This window comes from Triturus cristatus, chromosome 12, assembly GCF_964204655.1.
Source record: "Triturus cristatus chromosome 12, aTriCri1.1, whole genome shotgun sequence".
Taxonomy (NCBI): Eukaryota; Metazoa; Chordata; class Amphibia; order Caudata; family Salamandridae; genus Triturus; species Triturus cristatus.
The window spans coordinates 82851322-82877708 of record NC_140595.1 but is presented as its reverse complement, the minus strand read 5'-3'; the positions used below and the strand labels follow the sequence as shown (position 1 = coordinate 82877708).

Below are 26387 nucleotides of genomic sequence, written 5' to 3'. Positions count from 1 at the left end.
TGTAACGGTCCTCTAATTTTTAAACTGCCCTTCCCACAATATCTGTAGAAATGGACTACGTAGCCACTGTTGTATTGATTGACATCTTTGAACAATTTGATGCAATGGGGTTTGTTGCTAATGCCCAACAGCGGGAAACGGAGAGGTGGTTCGGTTCCAACTCTGCGTTATATACCTGAAGATCATATCAATATTTCTCTCACTAAATCTAGGGCTAGACTTTGTGATCATATATATTAGTGATCTATAGTTATTTTTGAGATTTGGCAAATGAGAATGTGTCTACGGTGTAGAAAGTGTGAGTAAATTCATAGTTCACTAAAGGCATGCGATATAAACATAATTACAAAATGTTCTCAATTGTTAACGGTATAGTAGGCGCAGGCCTCTGCCTAAAATCTGTAGGAAACCAAGCAAGACAAAGGCTTTAAACACGTCAAGTATGTATTAATTTAGGATGTTTTGTAGCGGGCATGCTAACATATTTAATAGATACTTGCACCACTTGGCACACATCATGCAGGTTACTTCAGCATTTGAACAGATGATTTTTTCAAACTTTCTATTCAGTTGAAAGTAGCATTTGGTGTCTACATCAATGGTTGTGCACTCCATGGTATGGTCCCTGCCGCTGAGAAAAAATGTAAACCACTGTTACAGGGCAGATATGCTGTCAGGAAGCAGGCTAACCGCAAGGACATTGATCGACATTTTCGATTTGGTGTGCAGCGCGAAGTTGGTTATCTTGGCGAATACCCAAATTGTCCTCTGTAGATAGTGCAGAGTGGAATCAGCCCAGGGAACCAACCTGTGGACTCTTTCATCTCTGGGGTCACTTCTATGCAACCAAGTTTTCCTTCAATTATACTTGTATGATCGCTTTGAAAGGAAAGCTGATCTGTAAGTAGTGCAAAACTGTTTAAGGGCTAAAACTGCTCATTTTTCGTCACTGTCCAGAGTGAGGAGTACACTTTTCTGGATCAATGTCATAAGCCTTAAGTAGAGTGTCTTATTACTCATTCCTGTGCCAGTTGTCCATTTATTTTATACACAATGCAAAATCTTTCCTAGTCTTTGGTACAGTTCTGTGTTTCATTATAGGTAGAACCACTTTCTTGCATACAATCTTTGTGAGGGTCACAGTGGATGTATGATGGGGGTTTCTGGGGGACTCTTCAAAGTCCCGGACAGTTTTAGGAGAGGACTCTTTATATTGTGTTAAGTTGAGTACCTGGTGTCGACGATTTCTGCCCATCCCCGTTTGTAACTATGACCGAGTCTCCCATCCGTACGCCTGTGCTTTTGAGACACTCAACAGCCTGTCTTTTTTTCTGGTTATATTGCTACTCAGTTGAGTATTCTGTGTAGTGTCTAGCTCTGAGAAGTAATTGGGTATGCCAAACTGGTGAGATGATGTGTCTGGGTACTCGTAAATGGAGGGCTCTGAAGGAGATATATATATAAAATTATTTTCCTTTAGTTTTTTTTTTTTTTTGTTTTTTTTTAATGGTCATATAAGGATTTTATTGCTTCTAATTGAACCTATTTATTAAGGAGGTCCTGACCTTACCTTTGACCTATGATCCCTTGGTGTCAAACACTTATCATCATACTAAATAAGCGTGTCTAATTTGCCTTCCTATTCAAAGCCTAGAGAAGAACCTCACTGATTTTATTGGGCTGTTTTATAACTTATGTGTGTTTGAATCCGTCATTTCAGAGTATTTTGAGCGAGTAGATTTTCCTACAGGAAGTAGTTTCCCACTAAAGAAGGCTTATTTAGGAGGTAGATTTGCAACCAAACCTTCCTCCTATCACGGTCACCTCAACCGTATGGCACCCTTGTTCCTCCTCACCTCAAGGTCACGGTCAGCAGAAGCTGGGCCTTGCCCTCAACCGAAGCACAACTCTACTCACTGCCTTATTCCCATGCCTGGTTATGTGTACAGATTCATGCTACTTACTACGTGATGGGGTTCAGCATAAGCTTTGACGTCATTGCCCTGGCCTTCAATCTCTAGTGCAGAAAGTTCTTCTACAGTTGCTCTTCTGTATTTCTTGCACGTTGACATATGAAAATTTGGTGTGAGACTCTTTGCAACTTTAGTGGCAAGGGCAGTGTGCCGTGTGTCTGCATCAAGATTAGGAATTGGTGCAGGTTATTGTGCCTCCAGTACCAAGAAAGGTCGTTGGTGTAAATGCTTGTGTCTGCGTACAGATTGTTACTTTTTTTTAACGTTGCATCTGCGCATGCGTGAACGCTCCTGTTTGCATTGCTGCTGCCCATGTTCCAGTAACTATCAAGTTAAATCCCAACGTCACCTTGCGAAACTAGCCAGAACGGTTGACTTTATCATGGTTTAACAGCCCTATGAGAGGAAACAACATGTGCTACATCAGCTAAACCCCACACGTCATATCCGCCTACCTTTCTTCCTGCTCCCATCAGTCTTCATTCCTACATGGAACAACATCTCCGTGCTTTCTACTTAGAGTTGTCATGAATGCGCATTCGTGACAAACAAACCTTAAACCTTGAGGATTTTCTGCTGCCAAGTATTTATCAAGCCAGGAATTGGGTTTTACCCTCCCCCACCCTCTCCTCCCCCCCCATTGTTTTTGCGACTCCGGAATGCAGGCTTCTAATGGGGCTCATTGGTTACTGCATTCTGACATTTCGCCCTTCCTAAAAAATCGATTCCTTTGGTTTTGCATGACCATTGCAATTGTCATTTGAAGCGCTTCGAAACTAGGTCGGCGGCAGTAGGCACTGTGTGCAGGGTTCATTATTGATGGATGGATGATCACTTGGGAGCAAAGGTGGGGCGAACAGAGAGATCACAACGTTCCAGATAACGCCTCCCCACACCCCCAATATTTCCTGTCTCTCCCAAGACAGGTAAGCCGAGGAATGCGGAGCATGCGGCCAGGCCGGCGGCGTCAGGTTGGGACAAGCTGGGACTGCGAGTTCACCTCCCAGAAGGGGTCGAGGGCCGCATTTCAGCGATCGGCCTGCGGTGGATGCCCACTTGAGAATCCCGTTCTTAACGGCGCTGGCTTGGTATATGCTGGGCATGAAACGAGGGGCGGCCTGTCCGCGGATCTAGGACAAGGTAAGGCGGGGCTAGGGTGGCACCAGGAAGAGCAGCAAGGCCCACCCCCGCAGTACTGTTTCCGGGTGCAGCGGAGGGCTAGTGAAGGAGCCTTAATGAAAATGCCTTCACTCTCGTGGGCACGCCTCGAGCACGTGGACACGCAGCTCGGTGTCTTTGAGACGCGTGGGCAGAGTGCCTCGGGTGCTCGTGGCACGGTGGCAGAGAAACATGTGCTTGGGACACACTGGCTGAGGGTGTGGTAGCTTGGGGCACACTGGCTGAGGACCTGGAAACTTGGGGCACGCTGGCTGATGGTGTGGAAGCTTGGGGCACACTGGCAGAAAGTGTGGGGTGCTTGTGGTGCACTGGATGAGGGTGTGGGGAGCTTGTGGTACATTGGCAGAAGGTGTGGGGGAGCTTGTGGCACACTACCTGAAGATGTGGGGGTGCTTGTGGCAGGCACACTGGCTGAGGGTGTGGGGGTGCTTGCGGCACACTGGCTGAGAGTGGGGGAGCTTGCATAACACTGGCTGAGGGAGCTTGGGGCACGGTGGCAGTGTTTTAACTTGTGGCACACGGACAGTGTGAGGGGCTTATTAAACACGGGAAGAGAATGTAAAGAGTTTGTTGGCACTCTGGTAGAGGGTGTGAGAAACTTGTGTCACTCGAGCAGAGTGCGAGAGGACAGTAATTTTCAGAGCTTGGGTCACAGTGATGCTGTGCCCAGGCAGACCGTGTCGGGAGATGAAGACCAAGGTAGGGTGACCAGATGGTGAGAACCAAAAACCAGGATATTTCACAAGAATAGGACTACGGATTTACATCAACAGAGCGGCAAACAATGACAACCCTCATCAACCTAGAAACACACTAGAGACACTAACAAAATAAATAAAACGTTTTTTTTTGTTGTTTTTTTTTTAAACCGGCTTTATACCTGTTCATTAAATTACTTACTCATACCAGCTGCTAATTAGCCTTGCTGTGGAACACCTAAAAAAGTGTCTCCCACTGTTTTCAGTCAAACTTCTCTTAAACCGGGACATGGGCCAAATTTGCTGAAATCTGCCAGGACAGCTGGTGAAAAACAGGGACAAAGGGGGGCAATGGCAGACTACGATGAGTTGGGCCTTGTGGACCGACATCGTGAGCAGCTTGCATGGCATGTGAACGGAAATTACTAGACGCTGGATGAACATGGGCAGATAAGATGAAGAACTTGATCCCCAGTGACCATACAAGGAACTTCAGATGCCTTGACAGGGCTGGAGCTCTTCACTGATGGATTACACCTGCAGCAAGCAATCCACCTTAAGACGCCTTGCAGGCTTAAACACCTTGCTTTTTCAGATGAGGCTGCAGATTTTTGTGGGAAACCTTTGAAAGTGCCATTGTGGATTGCACCCCACCAGGCTTTTGCTAGTGTAGTAAGAAGCACTGCCATTCTTGCTAGTGCTGGGGTGCCTAGGAGGGCTCCTCTGTCTCAGCCTGGTTGTGGGAAGCACTAAGAGCTTTTCCATGTGGTGTCTGCTCTGACGACATATCATGAATTATAAAACTCCAGGCACACAGAATGCTCCTCCATCTGAAAAACTTCACGTATTAGTCTGTATCCACTCATTAGCTATGAATTTGTTTTTGTTTTCTTTTTCCTTTTTGCGCCCACTCCTGGTGATGTTGGGTCAGGCTATCCCAGTGGTTTGTAACCTTTTGACATCGGTGGATTCCCACTTAATCACTTCGGGAATCTGGAGACCCCCCACTGAATCATTATTGAAATCTGGAGATTCCAGTCTAAGCAGTTTCGTTGAATTAAACCATAAAACCATACTCAAATACAGAAACGAGCATTCATCAAAAAATGCACAAATTATGACGTTTAATTTATTAATTCACAAACCCATATAAATCCGAATTTTAACTGGAAGGTTGGAGCTTTTTTAAGTTCCACTGAGACCACCCTTCATCCATACTATATTCTTTCTGTTTGATGCTATTGAACTGCTCTCACTAATCAGTCTGACAATACAAACTTTATTTTTAGCCTCCAATTTTAAATCCATTCACATTTGCAAAACGTTTTAAAACGTTATTACTCTGCAAATATTATTTAATTTTCTAAGAAGTTAGGGACCCCCAACACTAAGCGTTGCGGACCTCCAGGGGTCTCCGGACCACAGGTTAAGAACCACTGGTCTAGTCGCTTCCAGAGCCCATGAATGCATCCCTTTAGCACAGGTACCATTAAAGGTGATGAGAATGCCAGGTCTTGTTAAAGTATTTATCTGGTTCTCAGTACTGGTATGGACTCCAAGGATTCAATTCAACCAGTTGCTTTTTCCTGTACATAGTGTACAGAAATTCCGAGGAGTCTTACAAGTTAAGATGTATCAAAAGCTACCTAAAAGAGTGATTCTTGTGTTATCATACCGTACACCTTCAAAATTACAAAACTGAGAAGTGGCTTCAGGGGGAGGATAGGGGACGTTGGAGTGAAGAGAACAAGTTGTTCCAGAAAGAAGCTTAATTGAAGTATTCTGGGTGAGGCATTTTAACTGTTACGTCCAGCGTTTTGAAGTCAGGAGGCCTTATCTGAAGAATGTTCTACTTTTGGTGGTTCTCTGTAAGCATAGTCCATTTCTGGAGGCCGCATTCAGAATTTTTGTCCTTTTCTTTCTGCAGTGGTAGTTTTTATGACACCCAGTTCTGAAGGCCACATGTGACATATTGTGACTATTTCTTAAGTCAATCTTGAGTGATATGGATCTGGTTCTGAAGGCCATATCTAGACTGCTGGGTTTCTTTCCTCAAGCCAAATGTGCAGTTTTGTGTCCAGTTCGGGAGGCCACATCTGGTGTATTGTTTAGTTCTGAGTGCCATCCCTATAATATTAACAAGCTCTAAATGCCATAGCTAGAATATTGTCTCTTATTGTGTACAGTTATAGAATCCATATTGTGATCATTCTGTCCGGAGGACATGTATTCTCCAGTTCTGGGAGTGTCATCTGGCGTGTTGTCTAGTTCTGGAGCCCTCATCTAGAATATGGTTCAGTTGTAGGGACACGTAATGATTAGTTCTGGATAGCCAATCTACGGTATTGGCTATAGTTCTAGATTGGAAATCTCATTCAGCGTTAGCCACCACTACTTACGGACTACTGTATTCAGCTGTATAGGTCTCTTCTGGTATATTGTCCTGTTCTTGAACCCCCATCTAAGTCAACGGCCAGTTCCCGGACAACGGGCCACATCAGGATTTGTTCAGGATATCCCCATTTAGAATAATGGACCAAGTTTTGAAATATTTGGTGTTATCCAGCTCATGTGGACAGTTGTCAAGTTTTAGAAGCCACATCTTTAGAATGCTATGGTAGATTGGAAAGAGTTCAGAATCTGGTTACTGAATTGATATATGTTTAAACTAGAAGGCTTATGAAGAGACATTCGAGCATGGACCGATGCTTACAGAAGACGGAAGAGGGCATGTAGAGGATAATCTGATGTGTTGGGAATCAAACATGTTCAGGAGGTTACCTATCTCTCTCGAGTACTTCTAGGGCTTGGGAAACTATATGAGGCTCGGTGTAAGGAAGCCCACGTTCTGAAGTCACATGTGACCCTGCAGAAGGAGACCACAATTTAGGAGTGCGACTTCTTGGACAGTGGCCTGGGAGTAAGGGTTGACACCTAGGCTGAACAGATGGAGGCACAGCTGTAAGAGGTGCTGGTATGAGGCAGAGTGGATAGAGGCATTTACAATATGATCTTGGTTGTACAGATAACCCGGAGCAGAGGTCATAATATCTGATTGGATGAATAGAGAAGCAAGAGTAAATATTCACAATATTAGACTGGTTAGTCAGAGGCCCAGGAGTAAGAGGTCCTAATATGAGATTGCTTGGACGGAGGACTAAGAGTAAGAGGTCCTAATATGAGACTGATTGGACAGAGAAGCAGGAGTAAGCGTTCACAATATGAGTGGCTGGACAGAGGATCAGGAATAAAGGATTACAATATGAGATTAGATAGGCAGAGGACCATATGTAACCAGAAGTAGAGGGGGGGGGGGTCATAATGAGATCGGTTGGTCAGAGGCCCAGGAGTGAGAGATCCTAATGAGACTGTGGTCCGATCACAAATGAGCCCGAGTGAAGAGATGCGCAGGAGTAAAGTATCGCCATGTGAGGTTGGGTGACCCGAAGCACAAGAGTCAGACTGGAGCATGGGTCTGAGTGGCATAGACGCCCGAGAGAGATCAAGGTTAAAATCTAGTACTAGAATGGGGGACAGTGTTTAACAATATAGTCCAAAAGATCCGAGCGTACGTTGCATGCAGCTAATAGCCCTCTCGTGAAAGCAGAAAAACAAAAATAAAGTATATAATTAAAAAAAATACTGGGGGGGGGGAGAGGGGGTGTACTATTACTGAAAAAACGAGAGCAAAGTCGGGGATCACGACGGGTTGTTTGTTAAGCGGAGGCCGGAAATACGCTGAGCAAGTATATATACTGCCCTTATCTTCTGGAGATAAATGGTGTCGGAGGGTGGGTCTGGGGCACCTTTCCGCGTGAGTGATTAGGTGACTTGATAGCTCCACGGAACCCCTATTATCTCCAGGGAAATGACCGGGCCCCTGTCTATAACGGAAGGTTTCTTCTCTTACAACTTGCATTGTATGTCCGAAATGCCCTCCGCTTCCGCCAGGCACGTCAGACGTGCACGCCCGCCCGCACCTCGAGGCCCCCGCGTGCTGATTACGGAGCGGTGACGCCCTTACGTGACGTCACGTCTCAACTTCAGGCTGCTGGGGCGACACCACGGGGGAGGCAAATTCCAACTGGGGAGCAGGAAACGTGCTGCTAGGAAAGAACACCCCCCTTGAATTTAAGTGATTGATATGCGAGCGCCGGCCATAGGCCACTCAAAACCTACTTGTTTACACCCCCTCACCCACACACTTTTATCTCCACCGATTTCCAACAAAAGCTCCTCATACCAACGGAATACAAAACTTCTTGACTCGCATTTTTTTCTGGTGGATCAAAAGCAGGATTTTCTAATTCAGTGATGCAAAGTTTCAGGGCAACAAATTAAGAAAGGAAACCATTGGTACAGCTACATTACGGCGCTTTGGCACTCTCAGGGGATAAGAATAGCAAGGTGACACAAGGCTGAAACCATAGCTTAAGTATTGTCCAGCAGCGTTCAAAGAGGTGTCCGCTGCTCGTTCTCCTCTTCCTGTGGCAGCTCCGTGCACTGGCACCTAATGCCACCTCACTCTGTGACATGTCTTCTTTATGCAGTAACAAAATGAGTTATGTATGCCCCTTCAAACAGTGGCTTCAGCACTACGGGCGCCAACATGGGCAATTATTTGGTTCAATCATAATGGTGATACTAAGAGAAAAATATGATCAGGGCGAGATTATTATTTGTCAGAATTCTGTCAATTGTGTTTTTTATTTATTAATTACTTTTTTGCATCCGAAAAACAATTCTGTGATTAATGTTTAATCTCCATAGTAGTAGAGGTTTGGTTCTTGCGCTCATCGCTTTTTGTCGTAGTCGCCAATGGACTATTTTCTCTTCTGTGACTTTGCCCCTTACCTGAAATGAGCCCCCTCACAGCCTGACATTCAGCTTTAACACTCCACTCCCTGTTTGTCACTGAAATTCAGGTCTGTCTTGGTGAAGAGCGTCTTAGCGCTTCAGGCTCTCTGCGCAGCCCGTTGACCCCGAGGAATGGAGTACATGGTAAGGCACCTCACCTTTACACAATCTAGGCATGTGGTGGAGGTGGGTTTGGTGGTGGTGGTGGAGGGACGGTGATTGAGATGGGGGGACCGTTCCAGTGACTGCAGCAGAGTACCACAAAATGTCCGCTTCTCAAGATGGCTTCCATTCATCGGTCTCCATTGCTGAACAAGGGGACTCCATGAGACAATTTTCACACTTTATTTCTTCTTCCTGGTGTAGTGAGCATTGTAGAAGTAGCTGCACCTTGATGTTGTGACACCTTTAAGCTTTTCTGCTCACTGTATTTTGCACCAGTATTGGCTTAGTAATTCCTCTTGTCTATGAAGTTGAGGTTGGTTGACTGCACATCAATTGGCACCCTGCAATCAAATGGATACAGCCAAAAAGGCAGTTAAAATTGGGATAGACTTCAGACATTTTTTTTTTTTTTTTGCAAATGTATTTTTTTGTAAATTAACTCAAAAAAAAAAAATGACAATTGGCATTGAACGAATGAAGGATCGGAATTACCAAGAAACCCATTTGTATTAAATTAAATATTTTGGGAATGCTGCTGCTGTTGGAATATGTTGTCCCGTAGGAGTTCTAAGCTATAATCCGTTTGAAATAGGTCTTTGCAATAATGGGTGGTATGTGTGAAGTGCACAGAAGCGTGCATGCATACATGTGTACACACACAGAGCACTTTCACACCGTCTTTTGATAGGATGGTGAAGGCTTCTCGGTGCTTTCCGTCCAGCTCTTGTGCATTCTGTGTGGGTGAAGAACATCTGGGACGGGGTACAGGAGATGTGGGTTTGCTGGCTTTGCATCCAAGGCTTGCCCATCCAAACAGCATTTTGGATTGCAGACTTGTGTGAAATGCCCTAAGCTAATTATATAATGAAGTTGGCACTACTGCATGTTCCTTAGTGGTATTGTACGTCTGGAATAGTCTTCTGCTGGGAATTGTAATTCTGACATTGCACCATTGGCAGTAAAACTTTGCCCATTGGGTAGCATACTATGCACTCTATTGCATGGATTGCTCCAAGCCTGAGGCGTCATGACTTCAAATCCTCCAGGTCTTCCATGAAACTTATGTGCGTCAGGAGGGGTTAAGTGAAGACTTCAAATCAACATTTTATGCTGTGCGCCCTTGTTTCTTTCAGTGCTTGGTGTAAAAATTGTGCTTTATAGAAACTCAGTTCCCAAGATTCTCGATAAAAGAATAATCCCTCGCTTTGATATGGAGGAAATTGTCTGATGGAATATTTGCTACGGCCACCAAGATCTGCACCGAAGGCAGTAGAGTTTTTCTGCTGCTTCCTCCTGCCCCCACCCCGTGTAAAACACAGGGTCTTTCAAAACTACACCTTCCTTTTACCCAGATAGTGTGCTGGGAATGTTTTAGTGTGTGATTGAGATTCGCTGCTCAGGAGGTATGTGCCAGCAGTATTGTGGTCTCCACACTGCAAGGCAGCCTCCGTCTGGGAAGCTCACTTCTCTAAAGCCCTACCTGTAATTCTGTGCTTTTAAAAGTAGTTCTTTGTTTAAAGTCTGACTTTAGGCTGGAACATTTTATTTTTTTTGACAACCCAATATCCCCCATGTTTGTCTTTGAAAATGCTCCAATACCTCAGAAGCTAAATGTATACAGGTTTCTTTTTAGCACACACTTAACATAAACCAATGGTGCACAGCACAGGGGGGGGGGGGGCGAAATTGATACCTTAAAGATTAAATAAATACAACTTTTGGCAGTTGTAGATCGTGCATGTTTTGGTAACATCCAAGGCCAGGATGAAATAGTTTTTCATTAATCAAGTGAGATCTTGAGCTTGCTGTTCTGATACTTGGGCTTCTGAAGTTCAGGAGTGGAGTTGCCTGAAATTTCAAATCAGGATCTATTCCTTGAACTAGTACATTAAAGAGCAACTCCCGGGACACCTACGTAGATCATAATGGTGCTGCCTGACAGTGTAGATCGTGGCCTCCTATGTACCTCCAACTGAGATGCAGGATTGTCTACAAAAAGCTTGATAGCTGGCAAACTGATAATCTCTTCTGAGTGTATGCTCTGATGGGCGGGAAGCCCCAGGTGCTGATGAAATAGATGTTCGTTCAAAATACTGTACTTCTGTTCTTTTACAAATTGAGCAATGGTGTGAATCTTAAATGCTGTTTTGTTATTGTTTTTTTTGTTTTCCCTTCCTAACTTAATTTTGTATTTCTACATTCCTAGTCTGGTGATGTTTTCTACTTGTTAGATTGGGCCCGAAAGACTCTGTTCTTCCCACTGAAGTGTTTGGCTATGGACGGGTAGTGTGCCCCCAGCAAAAAAACCTTTATCAGCCAAGGGTTAGCCTACTAGACCACTTGAGACCAAAGAGCTGGTCAGTGAATTGGCTAGCAGCACCTGAGAGCACTGTCCCGGCTCGCTAAGATGACTAAGAGTAGCTGGGCAGCCCTGGTTAGGACCAACGGACTTCCCGATCCACCACACCCCAACTCTTGTTGTGGATAGAGAACACATCTGTGCTTGGTGTGCTGTTGAGCTATAGCTTTTACCAGGTTACTTGTTCTACAGGAGTATGGGTCATCCTTAGTGACCCGCTGATATGATCTTCTCCAGCAGGTATAGATGTTCTGTAACTGTTAGCCTTTGGCCTGGACCCAGCATCAACAGCCAGTAGTGTTGAGGTGCACAAAAATGTAGGCATAGTTCCAGGATTAGTACTCATGAACAACAGTCCTTCCACTTGGTGGAACCTTATAAGGTGCCTGCGGGGTCAAGAAGAACCTGGCTAGCGAAGATTGTCTTCCAGATTCTCCCATCCAGAGGTCAAGGCCCAGGGTGCCTGAATGGAATTACTAAAACTCTACTGCAACCCATTTTGAAGTCCAGTACTCCAAAAGCGCTGTCGGAGTATTGATTCACCAGAAAAACCCTACCACGACCTTTAGAAGTGAGAATATGGACAACTTTTAGGGGCCAATGAGGCCATCCTTGATTACCTTGCACAAACGTTCTGGTACCCTGGGGGCACTGAAACAGAGCTTGTCTCTTCACTTTTGCTGTGCTGACTAGATATTGTCACACCACAGCATTAGCAGTAGCACTGTTCCTCTGCATGCTTGGACCTGTGTGCAGTGCTTTAAGGGGAGTGACAAGCATTGAGGGAGAGGTGGGCTGGAGATCCCCTTAAATGTTCCTGGCCGAAGAAATGTAACTAGGAATCCTTAACAAAAGGTGTGCCCTATCTAATTACAAGCATGGCCTAAAACATCTGAACTCCAATCTTGCGCTTGACATGCCACAGTACCTACTCTGTTTTCAGATGCCAACATATGTTTTCTGCACCCAGGAATATTGCACACTTTCGAACAAGACAGATTGGTTTAGTAAGCCAGACCTGTCGGTTTTATTAACACATGATAGCACTGCAAATACAAAACTTTGTTTCAGTTAATAAAAACCAAAACAATCTTCCAAACGACAATTAATTCCCATCTTGCTAAATTAAAGTTCAGTTTCATAGTTTCATAATTTCGCAGTCTACAATATTGCTCACCATTCAGATCTCAATGTAAAGTGCATTTATTCAGTTAAAAAAAAGTCTGTAAGTCACTTTTATACCTCGGAAGTTTAATAAAAAATGGACGAAGTCATTCCGAACATGTTAATATATAAATAAAACAATTGTATATTACTATCACCTCAAGTCCCGAAATATAATGCATTAATACAGTTAAAAATCCTGTCTATTAAATACTTTTATTACTAAAGGGAAGGATACTCGATTGACGCAGTCCTCCGGGGAACGGGGATTCGCAATCGAGAGTGTCTGAAAACATTATTTCATCAATGGATCAAAAACACGTTTTTCCTTTCTCTGGATTAACTTTTCCTAAAATGTCAAATGTCATCATTTTACAATTCAGAATGGAATCACTTGGGTCCAGGCCTTTAATTATTGCTGGTCTACACGACCGAATGACCCGATCATTAAAGGCTCTTTTTTTGTAGCAATACCCACATTGTTTTTAAAGAGGGGCATAGGCAGATCAAATGAATAAAGTCTTGCTTCACTGCACCGCAAAGGTTACATGTCACAGGACCATTATACTTCCATGCTGGCTGATCAGCTAGACTTGATAAAACCCCAAACCTTGCGGCCATGAGTTGTCGTTGTAAATGGAATGCGTTCGTTGTATATAGATATTCTGCCGGACGAACTGTTGTGTACAACTGTAGGACCATCCAGGCAGGAGACCGCTTAGCTAGTTTGCTATTGTCTTCTAGTAATGGTGTGGGATTTAGCCATTTTGGTTATCACTCTACGGAAGACATAAAAAGAAGAGTTCTGTGCCCAGAGTTCTGTAGTATGAGTTTCCTCCAGAAGAGTTTTCAGAAATTTGCCATAACTTGAATGCAGATCTTCTTCCTGAGCCCGCCACAAGGAATCATGCAAGTCATTGGCATGATTTAACCAGATTTTATACCAGCTTTTAATGGTGGTGTATCTTCTCCCAATATTTTGTTGTGTAAGACCAAATTCCAATCTTACCTGTGCTGGGGATGCATTCCGCGGTATATTGAAAACTTTTTTTGTACGCTTTTGTTTGTAGAAGTGTGTGTTTACCATTTAGAACGATGCTTGCATAAGCCACTGTTGGCAGTCGTTTGGCGCCTGTAACTGCAAGCAGCAACTTAAAGGATCGACCCCCTTAACTTTTTTGCAAGTGGACAGAATGCGTAGATTAGACCATTTCAATTTTTATAAACCATGCCTCGAGAAAAAAGGAAAGTGTAGTTGATCATCTATGTATATCCCCAGACATTTGTAATTTTTTACTACCCCTTGAGCTGTTTCTCCCAGCTTAATTGGGTTTCAATGTCAAAGCTGGTTCCCAATGGACATAGTTTTTGTAATGTTGATTTCCAAAGGCATTGTCCTTGGCAAACGTTGATAACTCGTTTAGCGATTTTTGTAAACCAACTCTTGGTAGGCTGAACAAGACTGTCATCGACATAGGAAAGGTGTGTTATAGATAATGGACCCAGACGTGGTGAATGGGAATTTACTTGATTTAATCTTGGTGAGTAGTCTGCCATAAAGAGATTAAATAAATGGGGCGCTAATACGCAGCCTTGCTCTAGACCTATCTCTGTCTGTATTTCCTTTGACAGTCTCATATAATTTGCTATTTTTATGCGGATCTGTGTCTCGCCTGCAATTAACAAATAAATATTGGAAACTGACCTTCGGTTTGCGGTGTCGTCTTTCTGGCCGAGAGAAGTTGGAGACCGGAAGTGGTAAAGTAGATAGATATCTATTTGTGCAAATGTTGAATTTTCTTTTCCTTTGGTGGTGATAATATTTTGACAACTGTGCACCCTTTCACACAGAATAGTTATTACATTTGGCACATGTCACCATTGCTCTGAGACCAAGAGGCTCAGAGAGGCCATGGATCGGATGAGCATGTAGTTAGAACACCTTTTTGACACCGTGACAAGCACTATGTCTAAAAGATGCGGTTTCCTTTGTATTTTTTAGTGGTGGATGATCTGAACAGGCTATCTGAAGCGGCCAGCAAAATAGTTCCTGTCTGAAAATGGGTAGGTTCGGGTTTTGAAAATAAAATATTTTAGCATGGCACAAAGGCATAATAGCGAGAATAATACTGCTATTGGAGAAGCAGTTGGACTCTCCTCTATATACCTTGAAGGGTATGTTACTAACATGGGAATGGTGGTTGGAACTCCCTCAGGTAAGCCTGGTAGTACTGCCTTACCAGGGTGGGACGAGGTGGCAAATGATGAAGCATGTCACATTATGCGAGTGAGGCACTTGTCCAATTCTTGGAATTGGCAAAAATCTGGGAGAAAAATAGATTGCACTAGCTGGGAGATGAATAAGTCTTGCTCTCTGTCTCGCTCTCGCCTAATAGCGTACTGAATGAAACACTGGGGTGTCACTCCGATTTTGTTGTTTGATCAGTAACTAAGGGCTGATGTGAACTCACTAATGCCCTGTATCTCTCTTCTAATGTGATATAATGTTGGTTGGAACTCATCACATGAACATATCCGTCTTAGGCCCGCCAAACTCTGACAACTTGTGTCTTCTCCAAAACCTGTATGGTATCCTGGAGGGTAGGTCACAGTTATCCGAGGATCAAGAGCTACATAGTAAAACTAATATAGAACCCGCTTGGTGGGCTAGCAAGGGACTGTGTGGATTTCACTCGGGAGGGAACTGTGGCGTATCTTGGAGTAACAATACCATGTCTCCTACGAGAACAGACTCCAGACCAATAGGAATCTCTCCACACCTTGCAAGTAGGCAAATTATATTACTAGAGCTCGGATGGCTAGTACTTGGATGACCAGGACGCCCAATAGCAACAAGTGACATCCAAAATTGCCTTCTTGCTAAAAGTGAGGAGCATCTAAATGGCAAACTGATTTTTGTCTGGGGCTCCAAATATCCATGCACTGGAGCTGCCTTAATAGCTTCTGTGGTACACATTGGGAATGCTGCCCTGCCCGGTCTCGGAGTAATAAATAGGCGGAGGGTCAAAAATCTGGTAATGGAAGGAAAAGAAGGCAAAAAATGCTCTCAGCTACTCGTGCTGACATTTCTGAAGATTCTCTAGCAGCCTAAACCTCTAAGCTTCAGAGGTTCTCTAGTACCCTCTATGAATAGTGCGTTATTCTGCAGATCCTGGAGTAGGTGCTGATGGGGCTGCATTCAGACCTTGAGCCGCTGGTACTTGCCAGACCATCAGCCAGGAAGGGTCCCCTGTAGAAACCCAGGATGCAGAAAGGGTTCCTCTACTGAACCTTCTGAGAAAATGGCTGCAGATCACATGATGGTGAGAAAGCTGCCGGAAAAATTGCTTGTTTAGGAAAAAGTGTCCGTATGGATGCGTAGTGAGGACTTGGCTCCGAATGAGACTTTGGGTGAAGGAGAACATCACAAGGGAGTAGCTTGTGATCAGTCCTCCAGAGAACAATCTCCTCCCTCGCCCACATAAAGTGAGGCGGATGCTCCTGCTCAAAGGTGAGGAAAGGAATTCACTCCTTTCTTCTTTGTCACTCAAGGCCAGGGATCTGCAACCTGTTCTGTAGCAAGAAATACTTCTGTTAGAAAATAAAAACAAAAAAAACACCCTGAGCTACTAACGCACATTCTGAGTTTTACATTATTAACCACTTCAAACAAGGTTCCATTAGTCACTTATGCATGCAGGAATCAGGATTACAAGCCAATATGTAACAAAAATATAATCACTTCAAATTCTGACTGCCTCTTCATGTCAAAGCAATGATATGTATACACAATGCCCCTGTCGCATAGAAAGAACATAAAAATCCCCCAAAACAGCATGAATTATTGTTTAAATATCAGATTAAATGTATATATTTTTCTAGAACCAGCTTATACATTCTGAAAACATATATTTTACTTTTAAATATATCCTTTTCAATTTTCATTTCCCTTTATTTTACCCTTGAGTGGTGCCCGGGCATGAATCCGTACCATAGAACCCATGCTGTCCCCAACACTGTCTTTTTATGTACAGATGTGTAGTTTCCGCATTTTCGAAGTATGCTGGCCTTTTCTAACCACCTTGCACGCCACCTTGGTTTGGACTTAGCCATCTTCAACTAAGGCTTGACCTGCTCCGATGGGAACAGTCCAGCTCGAACTGCCAAACTAGGTCCTCCCTGAACCAGAACACAAGCAAATCAGAACTGGTTTTGCCCTCATTGGCGCTCATCAGCGGTACAGCTTGCTTCAAGTGCCACAGTGTGCACGGGACCCGCTTCTGGGCATACCCGTCCCACGTAGGGCGTCTAACTGAAGTTTTACAAAAAGTGATGGCTGGAATGCTGACTTATTCTAGGCCAGTAGTAATTACTCAGGCCACCTACCAGTCCATTGTTATTTTACACACCATGACTCCTCAGTTTGGACCCAGCCATATGCACATCCGTCTCGACAGTGTACCAGTGGGAACAGTCCAGAAAGTCATCTGGGCTAGGTGCCCGTTGAACCAACCATTTATAGGTTGGAACTTTCCTTGCTTTTTAGGTCTCGCGCCTAGCGTTGCAGTGCATAGCACTGCTCGCGCAGCGCGATACCTCTTGGAGGGGGTTTGGTAACGGACCTAGGAATCGCACAAGCGTGTGCTTTTCATTTTGGCCCACGATATTGGTCTTTGCGTGAGTTTTCTTTACAAAGATAGCACACAATTGGTCAAAGGCGGGCACATTGCTTCGCCCATGGCCTATTGGTGTTGGGTACTCGCACCGCCGGCCATGTGGTTTCCCAGACACTGGCGCGATAATTGAAAACAGATTGCTCGCTGTGGTGCGCGCGCGTGCACCACTCGAGGACTTGTTTTGTTTACCCTGGTTTTCGGAAGAACTTTTATTTTATTTGAAACTGTGTTTGTTACAATGTTTTGTTTTTCTTTCTTCTTTATGTAAAAGTACCTCCACGCTCATGCAAACAATGTTCCATCCGTACTTTGTGACCTGTACACAGACCAACATAAAAAAACTGCATATTCGCATCAACCTGAACAGTCTCTTAAGATCTACACGCTAATGTCTTATCTGGCAAAAGATATATAGCAAAATCGTAGGACGCGTGGGGGCTAATGCAGACTCCAATTCTCAGCAAAAGAGCCCAGTTGGTTAATGTGCTCACTGCTGAAATGTGTGCCTAACCTGCAAGTCGCACTTCTCCATACACGGCACCCCACCAGGCCTGGACACCCATCCCGCGCAGACCATACCATTAGTACAATTGAGGTGGGTACCAGCAGCACCTATTATTGCAGCGCTTGGATAGCCCAAGCGTTGAGCGCTTTATAAGACACAATATTATTATAAGATTGGCAGACAAAATCCACCGACCTTCAGAGAGCTGTGCTCGCAGTCAAAGCCCAGCAGCAAATGCAGAAACGACAGCATGCAGAGATGCACAACAGCCCAGAGGCTACTCATTGTGTTCGGTGATATCCTCACTAGATTAGTCCGACACACTGATGCATATCAAAGTAGCAGCAAAAAAATAAAATAATTACAACGCAAGAAACCCCCACTAGGAAACACGCTGGAAATGGAATCCGGGGAGCAAGCACTGTTCAGTCCAATCACTTGCATGCACCGGCTTAGTTTTCGATTAGTTTTGCAACACTTGTTTGCGTCTCCCTTCGTTTGTTTACATATTCCATCTGGGGGAGCTAGGTGCAGACTGGAGCTCTGAGGTATCTTTCAGGTGAAACCAGCGAGCCGCCGTAATCCTGAAACTCTTGCCAAAAACCTTTAAGGATAAAAACCGCTTTGAATGAAGTTCCAAGGTTGCAGCTTGTTTGAAGGATGCTCGGTGGCAGCCCCCGATGTCCTGGGCTCATGAGGGCTGAAACCCAATTCTGAGCCCGTCCGTACTCTGCAGCCTCCAGGGGAGCTAGGAGAAGCACGTGAATTAAATCTGACACAGACTTTGGTAGAACTCAGTCCCATGTTGGCTCTCATCCCATTCTGACAGGCTGCACTCCTAGCCACCAATAGCGCGGTCGCTTTAAACGACTTCTCCCGCCAACCGCTGCCCCAAAACAGATTACCTGAAACACAAAATCCCGGCCACCAAACTCCACAAGCGCCTCGAAAGCGACTCACTCCTCTAACGATTTTTTACTTCATAAAATGTAGCGGAGGACAGCTGATGCGCTCTGCAGTCAGGCACTTTATTACACATGGTTGGTATAACGGAATTCAGAGTGATAGAAAATACAAGTATATATACACCAATAATTGATTTTAAGGTTAGGGCATTACAGTTGCTAAAACGATACACGACATTCCTAAAAGCGTGCAGCCATAAGCACGATTTCTGCACAGTTGTCACCGGGCCTCGTGTCCCGAAGATGACTCCCAGTCAGTCCTGTATTTTCACAAAATCACAAGGCATGCTGGTTCTTGCAGGCCAAGCCGTATAATGAGAAAATTAAAACTACGAGTTCCAACACGCCTCGTTCAGTGGGGCTGGAGCATTCTGACTAACTCATCCTTGTGACATGGGATCAGCTGGAAGTTATGCATGTAAATTGCAAAACGTTGTGCGTATTCATAACACCACAAACGTGTATTCTCGATGAGTAACAACACATTTCAGCAACGGCATCTAGACTTTAGTTATTAGGTGTGCAGTTTGCACACTTGATTATGATTCTACACGTTTTTAATATATAGTGCATTATGCAAGTAAAATAATGCCCACTCTGTAGACACAATCCGCACCCTTCCTTCGATGACGCAAGAGGCCACGAACCCCTCATTTGTTTCCAATCTTTGACCTCCAAGCCTTGGCTCTTTCGAACCCGTTTGTCCCGTTCTGAAAATCGGCAATGGTTTGCCGGATTTCCTCTTGAGTGTTCATCACGAACGGACCTGGGGAATAAACAGAAAAAACACGTCAAAGCAGTGACGTAGATAGTGTGTTATTATAGGCCCTAGTGCAAGGAAGGAAATATGCCCTATAGCAGTTTGTTTGAACTGTGAAATACATCAATAATCAGGGGCCCCGGTGCCCCTGCACCAATGGAAGGTACTTAGGTACATCCCAGAGTCAAAGACCATCTCTCCACTTACAGGGAAAAAAGTGCAGCAGAGCAGACACTCGGCGCTGAGAAGCGGCCTTCCTTCTGCGCCTGGGCCCTGCGCCTGTTTACAAACGCTATAACAAGCATTTTCAATGCAATAGGTCTCGCATTTGCGAAATTTTAAGCTATTGGTATTGTAAATGACAATGCCTTTTATTGATCTGTTTTCAAAACCAACACATAGATAAAAGGTTTGTCGTTTACAATACCAGTAGCTCAAATTCTCCCAAATGCGAGACCTATTGCATTGCAAATGCTTGTTGGTTCTTGAAGGAGCTAGATCATTTACAGCTGCCGTCACGTGGTTATTGTACTCTAGACAGTTGGGGTCATTAAACGAGGAGCAAGTATCCTGCTGCGAAAGCGAGGATAATTCTGCAACAGAGCGCTTCCTACGGACACGGGATTGTACCACATTCATGGAGCTATTTCCAAAATTTCTTGTGAAATTAAGGTGCCGCAAAATGGTCCGGCATTGAACAGCAAATGGGAATCCGGTGATACGCCGGCCATTTTACTATGCAAACAACGTGTAAGGTGCTTGCCCCCCCCCCCCCCGCCATGTCCACTTACTCACACTAACGCACACCTCTTTCTCCCCCCCCCCCTAACCTTACTGTTGACTGGCAGTTCATGGTGTCCCACCGGTAATGAACGGGGGCACAGTGTGTTTTGTGCAGCCCCACCCTCCAAAATCAGAAAACCCCGACACCCTTTCAAGCCCCTATACACGTGCACGGGCCGGGTGAACCGACTTGTCTGAGGGCGTGGGTGAGAGTGGGTGCTCGTAGCCAGAGACGCTTTAAGGCATGGGCAAAGTGGGCTCTGGCCCAGGGCCCCAGCCTGTCAGGGGGGCCCCCTGAGAGAGCCAGCTCTGTTCATTCCCGGATGACCTTGAATACTTCTTCAACAGATTGTTTCAAATACCGTTTTCCTTTCATTTACTTTTAATGTGGGTGATGTGTGAGAGTCTATTAGAAACATTTTGTAGAGAAATGTGTTTTTGTCTCATACAACATACATAAAAAGTTTATTTAAGATCAAAAAAGGACCTTAGATATTCGTATGTCACAGAGATTATTTGCAGTAATATTAGTGAGCTACTGCTGTGTTACAATATTGAAAACGCATCACTATCCTAAATATTAGAATGTAGACCGGTTTAGAATTTGGACCAGTGTGTGTGTGCATTGTGAGTGACCTGGCCAAAGAGGGCATAAAAGAGCTAAACTGGATCATAAATTCAAAGCTATTTGAAAAGGGGCCCACACAATATCTTTGGCCCAGGACCCCCACAATCCTTAAGACGTCCCTGCTCGTAGCAGCCGCCCCCCCCCGTCTGTGGTGTTTGTGAGCATGTGTGAGCGCGCGCACACACTTTCCATGTCCACACAGCCGGCTGCTTCCTGTGCGCGGTCTGCCTCGGCCCTCATCCTGCTCCAGAGTGCTCCGAACCCATCTCTGTAGGAAGCGCCGGCCCCCGGGGACCCCTGCGAGTCAATAAATAGAACATCAGTTCAAAAGGGCATTGGCTGGGTGGAGGGAGGGAGGGAGAGGAGGAGAGGAGGCCCTGGAGTGAGAGAGGGATAGTCCGCGAGAAACCGGGCGAGGAGAAGGAGAACCCCAGAGAGGGAGTATGAAGAAAGGGCGCTTAGGAAGGTGGGGGCGCACCACGAACGGAGCGAGGGAGGGGAGGAAGGAAGTGGAGGTTGAAGGCAGCTGCGTAGGGGAAGGAGGAGGGAGACCTCGAGCAGACAGGAGTGGGACAGAAACAGAAAGGAAGGAGTTTAGTTTACTACAGCAGCAATGGAGCCATAGACACTGACGGAGTAAGGATAGAGAGAGAGGCAGAGGGGAGGAAGGAAGGAAGCCCTCCTGGGACAGAGGGGTGGGGGTGAGAGAACTCGACGTGGCAGGACGGGCGGGGAGAGCAGCAGAGGCCGTGTCCTGAAGCAGCCTCTTCAGGGTGGCGCCCTGGGTGCAAACTCACTCCAGGGGGGGGGGTTTAGTGTGGTTTAACATGGAGTCCCGTCTTGATATGACGCAGGGAGAGGTTGCACCCTCTCACCGAGAGCACACCTCCACAGATCTATCCAGAGAGGCCTTCGGTGTACAGTTAAGAATGTAACTGGTGCCCATGTAAAGCGCTCCAATGCCCACGGGTCGAGTAAGCGCTATATAAAACAGCAACATAAAACAATGTGTAACTCTTATCACTGGCCTGCCGAAACGTTCACGTTCACTAATAATACCGACGTAAATGCAAAACGACAACAAGGTAACTCAAAATCCTCCAATTTGTGGAGTATAACTTTAAAGAAAGAGTAGAAAACACTGCTGAATTTTCTCCACAATATTATAGCTTTGGTCGAGGAAATACCATCTGTTGAATGTGCTTCCTATTTACAGTTTTCTGCTGAAATCAGAAGATTTTACTTTTCCCTCCAAATTCTAAAACAGGAGTCTCCAACCTTTTCTGTGATGGGAGCAACTCATGGTGAATGAAAACCATCCCTAGCTACTAATATTATTATTATTTATTTATTTTTTTACAGTTTTATATAGCGCGAACTAAACCCGAAGATATCCGGTATCAGAGCGCTTTACATGAGCACCAGTTTCGTTACACAAGGACACATTCGTTTTTGTTAGGCACGGGGAGATTAACCCCTTCGATGCGCATGACGGAGCGGTTCCGTCATGCGCATCAGTTGCGCTGTGCGGATGACGGAACCGCTCCGTCATGGCCCCGCCCGCGCACGAACCCTTCAGCACAGCGCGGTAATCCGCGCCGCGCTGAAGGGTTTAAGTGATTTTCCCAGAATCACAGGATGTTGAGCGTCCCTGCCGAAACTCTAACCTAGCTCCCCAGCTTCGAAGTCGACCGGTCTAGCGGTAAGGCTACATCTTCTCCCCCCATTATTAGTGTTGTAATAGTGACCTCGCCCTCGCCACAGTGCCTCGCATCCGGAAAACCACCGGCGGTGGCAGATCCTTCTCCTACCTCGCCGCCAAAACCTGTAACACGCTCCCCACCGTCCTACGGCAGATCCAGGACCCGCTGGCCTTCAGAAGACTCCCTCCCCCCCCCCCCTCCCCCGCGCCTTGAGACCCTCACGGGTATGTAGTGCGCTTTACAAGTGTAATGATTGATTGACTGACCACATCAGATAAGATTACACTAGTGGCCACCAAATGCAAAACACAAGCAGTGATCACCTCAGATCATCCAGAGTGGTTGCCTACAGTAATGTAAAAAAAAAAAAAAATCTTTGTTCATATGGGATGCCCCTAAATGGGTAATGCATAAAAGCCATAGCGACAATGCTCTTGGCACCAAGGTCATCATATTAATAAAATCTGCAACGCCGAATGATTTTTTTCCTCATATACCAGCTTTAACTGTCTTTTGGAAATTCAGTCATTGTTCTCCAAACATCAGCTGATAAGTTCTGAGGATGCATGCATTTTCATCTTGGATATAAGCTTTGCAAATTTGGTCTACGTTAATTAATTTAACCAAACAAAAGCTTCCACTTTGGTTGGTTGAGCTGCACACAGGAGAGCGTCTTGTAGGGAGCTGGAGAGCTGCCAGTTGGCTTTGAGCGACTCGTCGTATTAGCCTGTTCCAAATACCCAAAGATCTTACAGTGCCGAACAAGGGTTTCATGAAACGAGTTCAAAAGAAGTAACTAGAAACCACAAAAACAATGTACAGTAAAGATCTAAAAAAGATTGTTGAAATGTTCTCACTAACAGTTCATCTGGTCAGCCTTGTATATAGGGATGGAAGAGGGCAAATGTTGTTCTGTGGGGAAATGTGACCTCTCCAGAAGTGACCATCTCCTAGGGTCACTCTCTGTGGTCTTAACACCGGTCCTTGTTGAACGCAGTCAGTTAAAGCTAGGCATTAGAGCTGGTCTAATATTTAACCGTCCGTCTATGGCCCTATTTGAAAACTCCTGTAAATATTACAGAAATGGCAAGTCTGTTTTCGCCATAACTTGAAGTCCTTTATGCAGTATTTTAAACACCGCTAAAGCTTGGGGAGAAAATTGTTCGACAAATTGTTTCCGACTGTCATTATAGCAGATCTCCATTGCCGGTAAAATGCTACAGGAGACGATGGAAACATTTTTTTATATGTAAATGGGGTGTGGGATATTACCAGCATGTATCCTGAGAATCTCCAAATAGGCATCTAATGCTCTGGAGAGGGAAACTTGTCTACTCTTCTGATGATAGACATGTTTTACCCTCCCAGAGCTCTAACTGGAGTGGGGTTGTATGTCATTTGCTAGAAGAGCGCCAGGTATTAGCTTCTTTCTGGAGTTTTGAGTGGTCCATGATTTTTTTTTTTTTTTTTTTTTTTTTATCTTGGCCCAGGGGGAATGCTGTAATTTTGCTCTTGTAGGTAGGAGAAGGTTTCATTGATGCTTTTCTTCAAGTGGGGAGAGACCAGCCAGGGTGCTAGGCTAGAACAGAGTTTTCTTTTTAAATTCGCTTGGATGTGAGTCCCATCTTGGGTCTTTGTTACTTTGTTAATGCATGCAGACCCTTGAAGTCTGAGCCACTGGATATAAGAAGCCAGTAAAGTGCTTGTAGGAACTGCTGAGATATATTTTTATGGATACGAGATTAGGAGACACTGAATATTGGTTTGGGGCATGTGCTGCAATTTATTTTGTAGCGGGAATAGCACAGTTCTACCTAAAGACCATTTTCCTAGACTGTTTGAACATTTTGCTGGAGACAGGGGCATGCAGTTTGCTGTGGATGGCCTAGCTCGAGTAAGAGGCAGCTTATTTTTGCATTGTATAGAAGTCTTTTTTTTTTTTCTTCTTTTTTTTTCCTTGATTCATTAGAGGTATTAAAGGACAAAATTGAGTTCATGATCACTTCGAGATTTCTTACTGCATTTGATGTCTTTGGTGGATTGTGTAGTTCCATGTGTTGGCTGTAAGATGCTAGTTCCTCCAGAACAGCTTATTTATGAAAGGCAAACATAAACATTTTCATTCCTTTCAGTACCTAAGAAGAAAATTTGTGTGTGATTGGGGGGGGGGGGGGAGGGGGTGTGTGTATTTGTGTGTGTATATCTGTGTGTGTGTGTGTGTGTGTGTGTGTGTGTGTGTGTGTGTGTGTGCATCAGTGTGTGTATCACTTGCCTTTCGGCCTCGTGGTTTGAATCACCAGAACCCTCAGTTGCAAAATATTGCACGGTTACGTATTATGTAATGTATACAACTACAGAGTATGTTTATCGTGACTCACGTGGGTAAGTGGGTACTTTAAGCCAAATCAATTTTGCATTCTTTGTGAGTGGAAGAGGACTTTACTCAAGTGTACAGGAAGCTGTCCTCCGCAAGCTTTTCACCCTTTCTGGTATACGGTGCGCACTGGCAGTTTATCATTTTGCCTTTCATATATATGTGTTGTTTTGGTTAGGTCGGTGCTTCCATTGGAATAGCATTTTTTGTTTTATTAACTTTGGGACTGTTTGATCAATCAGCACAAAGGGTACCTATAAAAAGGTCTATCTGATTGGGGAAATTACATGGGAAATTCTGTGCAGCTCTGAAAATTGGGGTCAAAGAAATAGGGTCGAGGGTCAAATGAGAATTTTTTTGCTTTCTAATAGAGAAAAAAATTTCATGTCTGAATTGAATTACACTAAATTTGGAATACATGTAGAATGTACTCAATGAAGTTCTTTTGCTTTGTCTGTTCAGCAAGTTTTTCAAGCAATTGGTGTTTAAATATTTTTTTTGGGTGGGCATGACAAGGTTCAAAGATGAAGCTAGCTTTGTGAATTTGTGGATCCATGGCAGATTTTGCAAATCCAATTAAATCGAATTAAAAAGAACTAAAGGCAAGCCATTAGCTGAGGAAGCTTTTTCGCCCATTGTCGCAAATCCGACTTCAGATTTGCAAGTGTTGTGCTCTGTTGCAGCAGCCTATATCGGTGCGGTGCACCAAGCACTGACTTGGGATAAAAACAAATCACATACGGGGGCAGGATGGGCCTACCTTGACACAGGGCCTATGTTTGGGGCCCAAATGATTTTGTTTGTCTTGTGTGATTCAGCAGTCCAGCACAGGATCATTAACCCCTAGAATCCCCCACTCCCCTCATATAATGAGGAGCCTAATGGAGTCTGAGGATTCCTGAATCCAGTAGCGGAATCACAAATCCCGAATAATTTTTTATTACTTTTTTTCTTTTCTTTTTTAAAACAATTTAGTGCACTAGAGCTGCACTTGGCCAACAGCCACACTTGTTGGTTGGCTGTCAGCAGCGTGGTGCGTGTAAGGCTGTACAGAAAGTCTGGTCTTGAAGCCGGCCCCTGTTGCACAGCCTCTGGCAGTGCGCATCAGTGGTTGGCCATCTATGGACATTCAGGCTGTTGCACACTTGGATGTGGTGTATGAAAACAAAAAACCTCTGTAAATAAGGTTAAAGTGAAGTAAAGGCTGCTTTTGGGTAAAACTACTAAACAATGTTAAACCTCAAGACATTCATAGAGAAATACACAGTTAAATTGTAGTTCTGGTTACAAATAAAAATCAAAAAGACATTGAAATTTGCAAGCTATGGTTAGGACTTCAGTTCAGAACTTGCTCATCCATGCAAGCTATAACTTGAACAACAAATTAGGTGTTTTATGATCTCACGACATGTAAACCAATAAAAAAAACTTCTAAAAGCAAAATGTAACTAAATAATACATACCCACGTCATTAAATTATACCATTCTTCTCTTTCACAGCGTTAATGGTATTACGATGTACTATTGTCTCTTAGGGTTCATGAAGGGTATAATTTTGTTGATTATAACCATTTTTTTAGGGTCCAGGGTAGCATCCA

General features: G+C 44.5%; 1 protein-coding gene across 4 annotated transcripts in view; it reads left to right on the top strand.

Moving 5' to 3' along the window:
• Positions 1-26387, top strand: part of SHC1 (SHC adaptor protein 1) — a 127588-nt gene that overhangs the window by 13179 nt on the left and 88022 nt on the right. The window contains exons 1-2 of one of the 4 annotated variants that reach the window (XM_085638751.1): positions 2993-3113; positions 8776-8851. The exons of 1 other annotated variant lie outside the window; for it this stretch is intronic. In XM_085638751.1, coding sequence (XP_085494877.1) covers positions 8840-8851 — 12 coding nt within the window. In that variant the 5' untranslated portion in view covers positions 2993-3113; positions 8776-8839. Of the gene's footprint in view, positions 1-2992; positions 3114-8775; positions 8852-26387 lie in introns of those variants that run through there. 2 more of the 4 variants (XM_085638750.1, XM_085638753.1) reach the window with 2 other exon arrangements.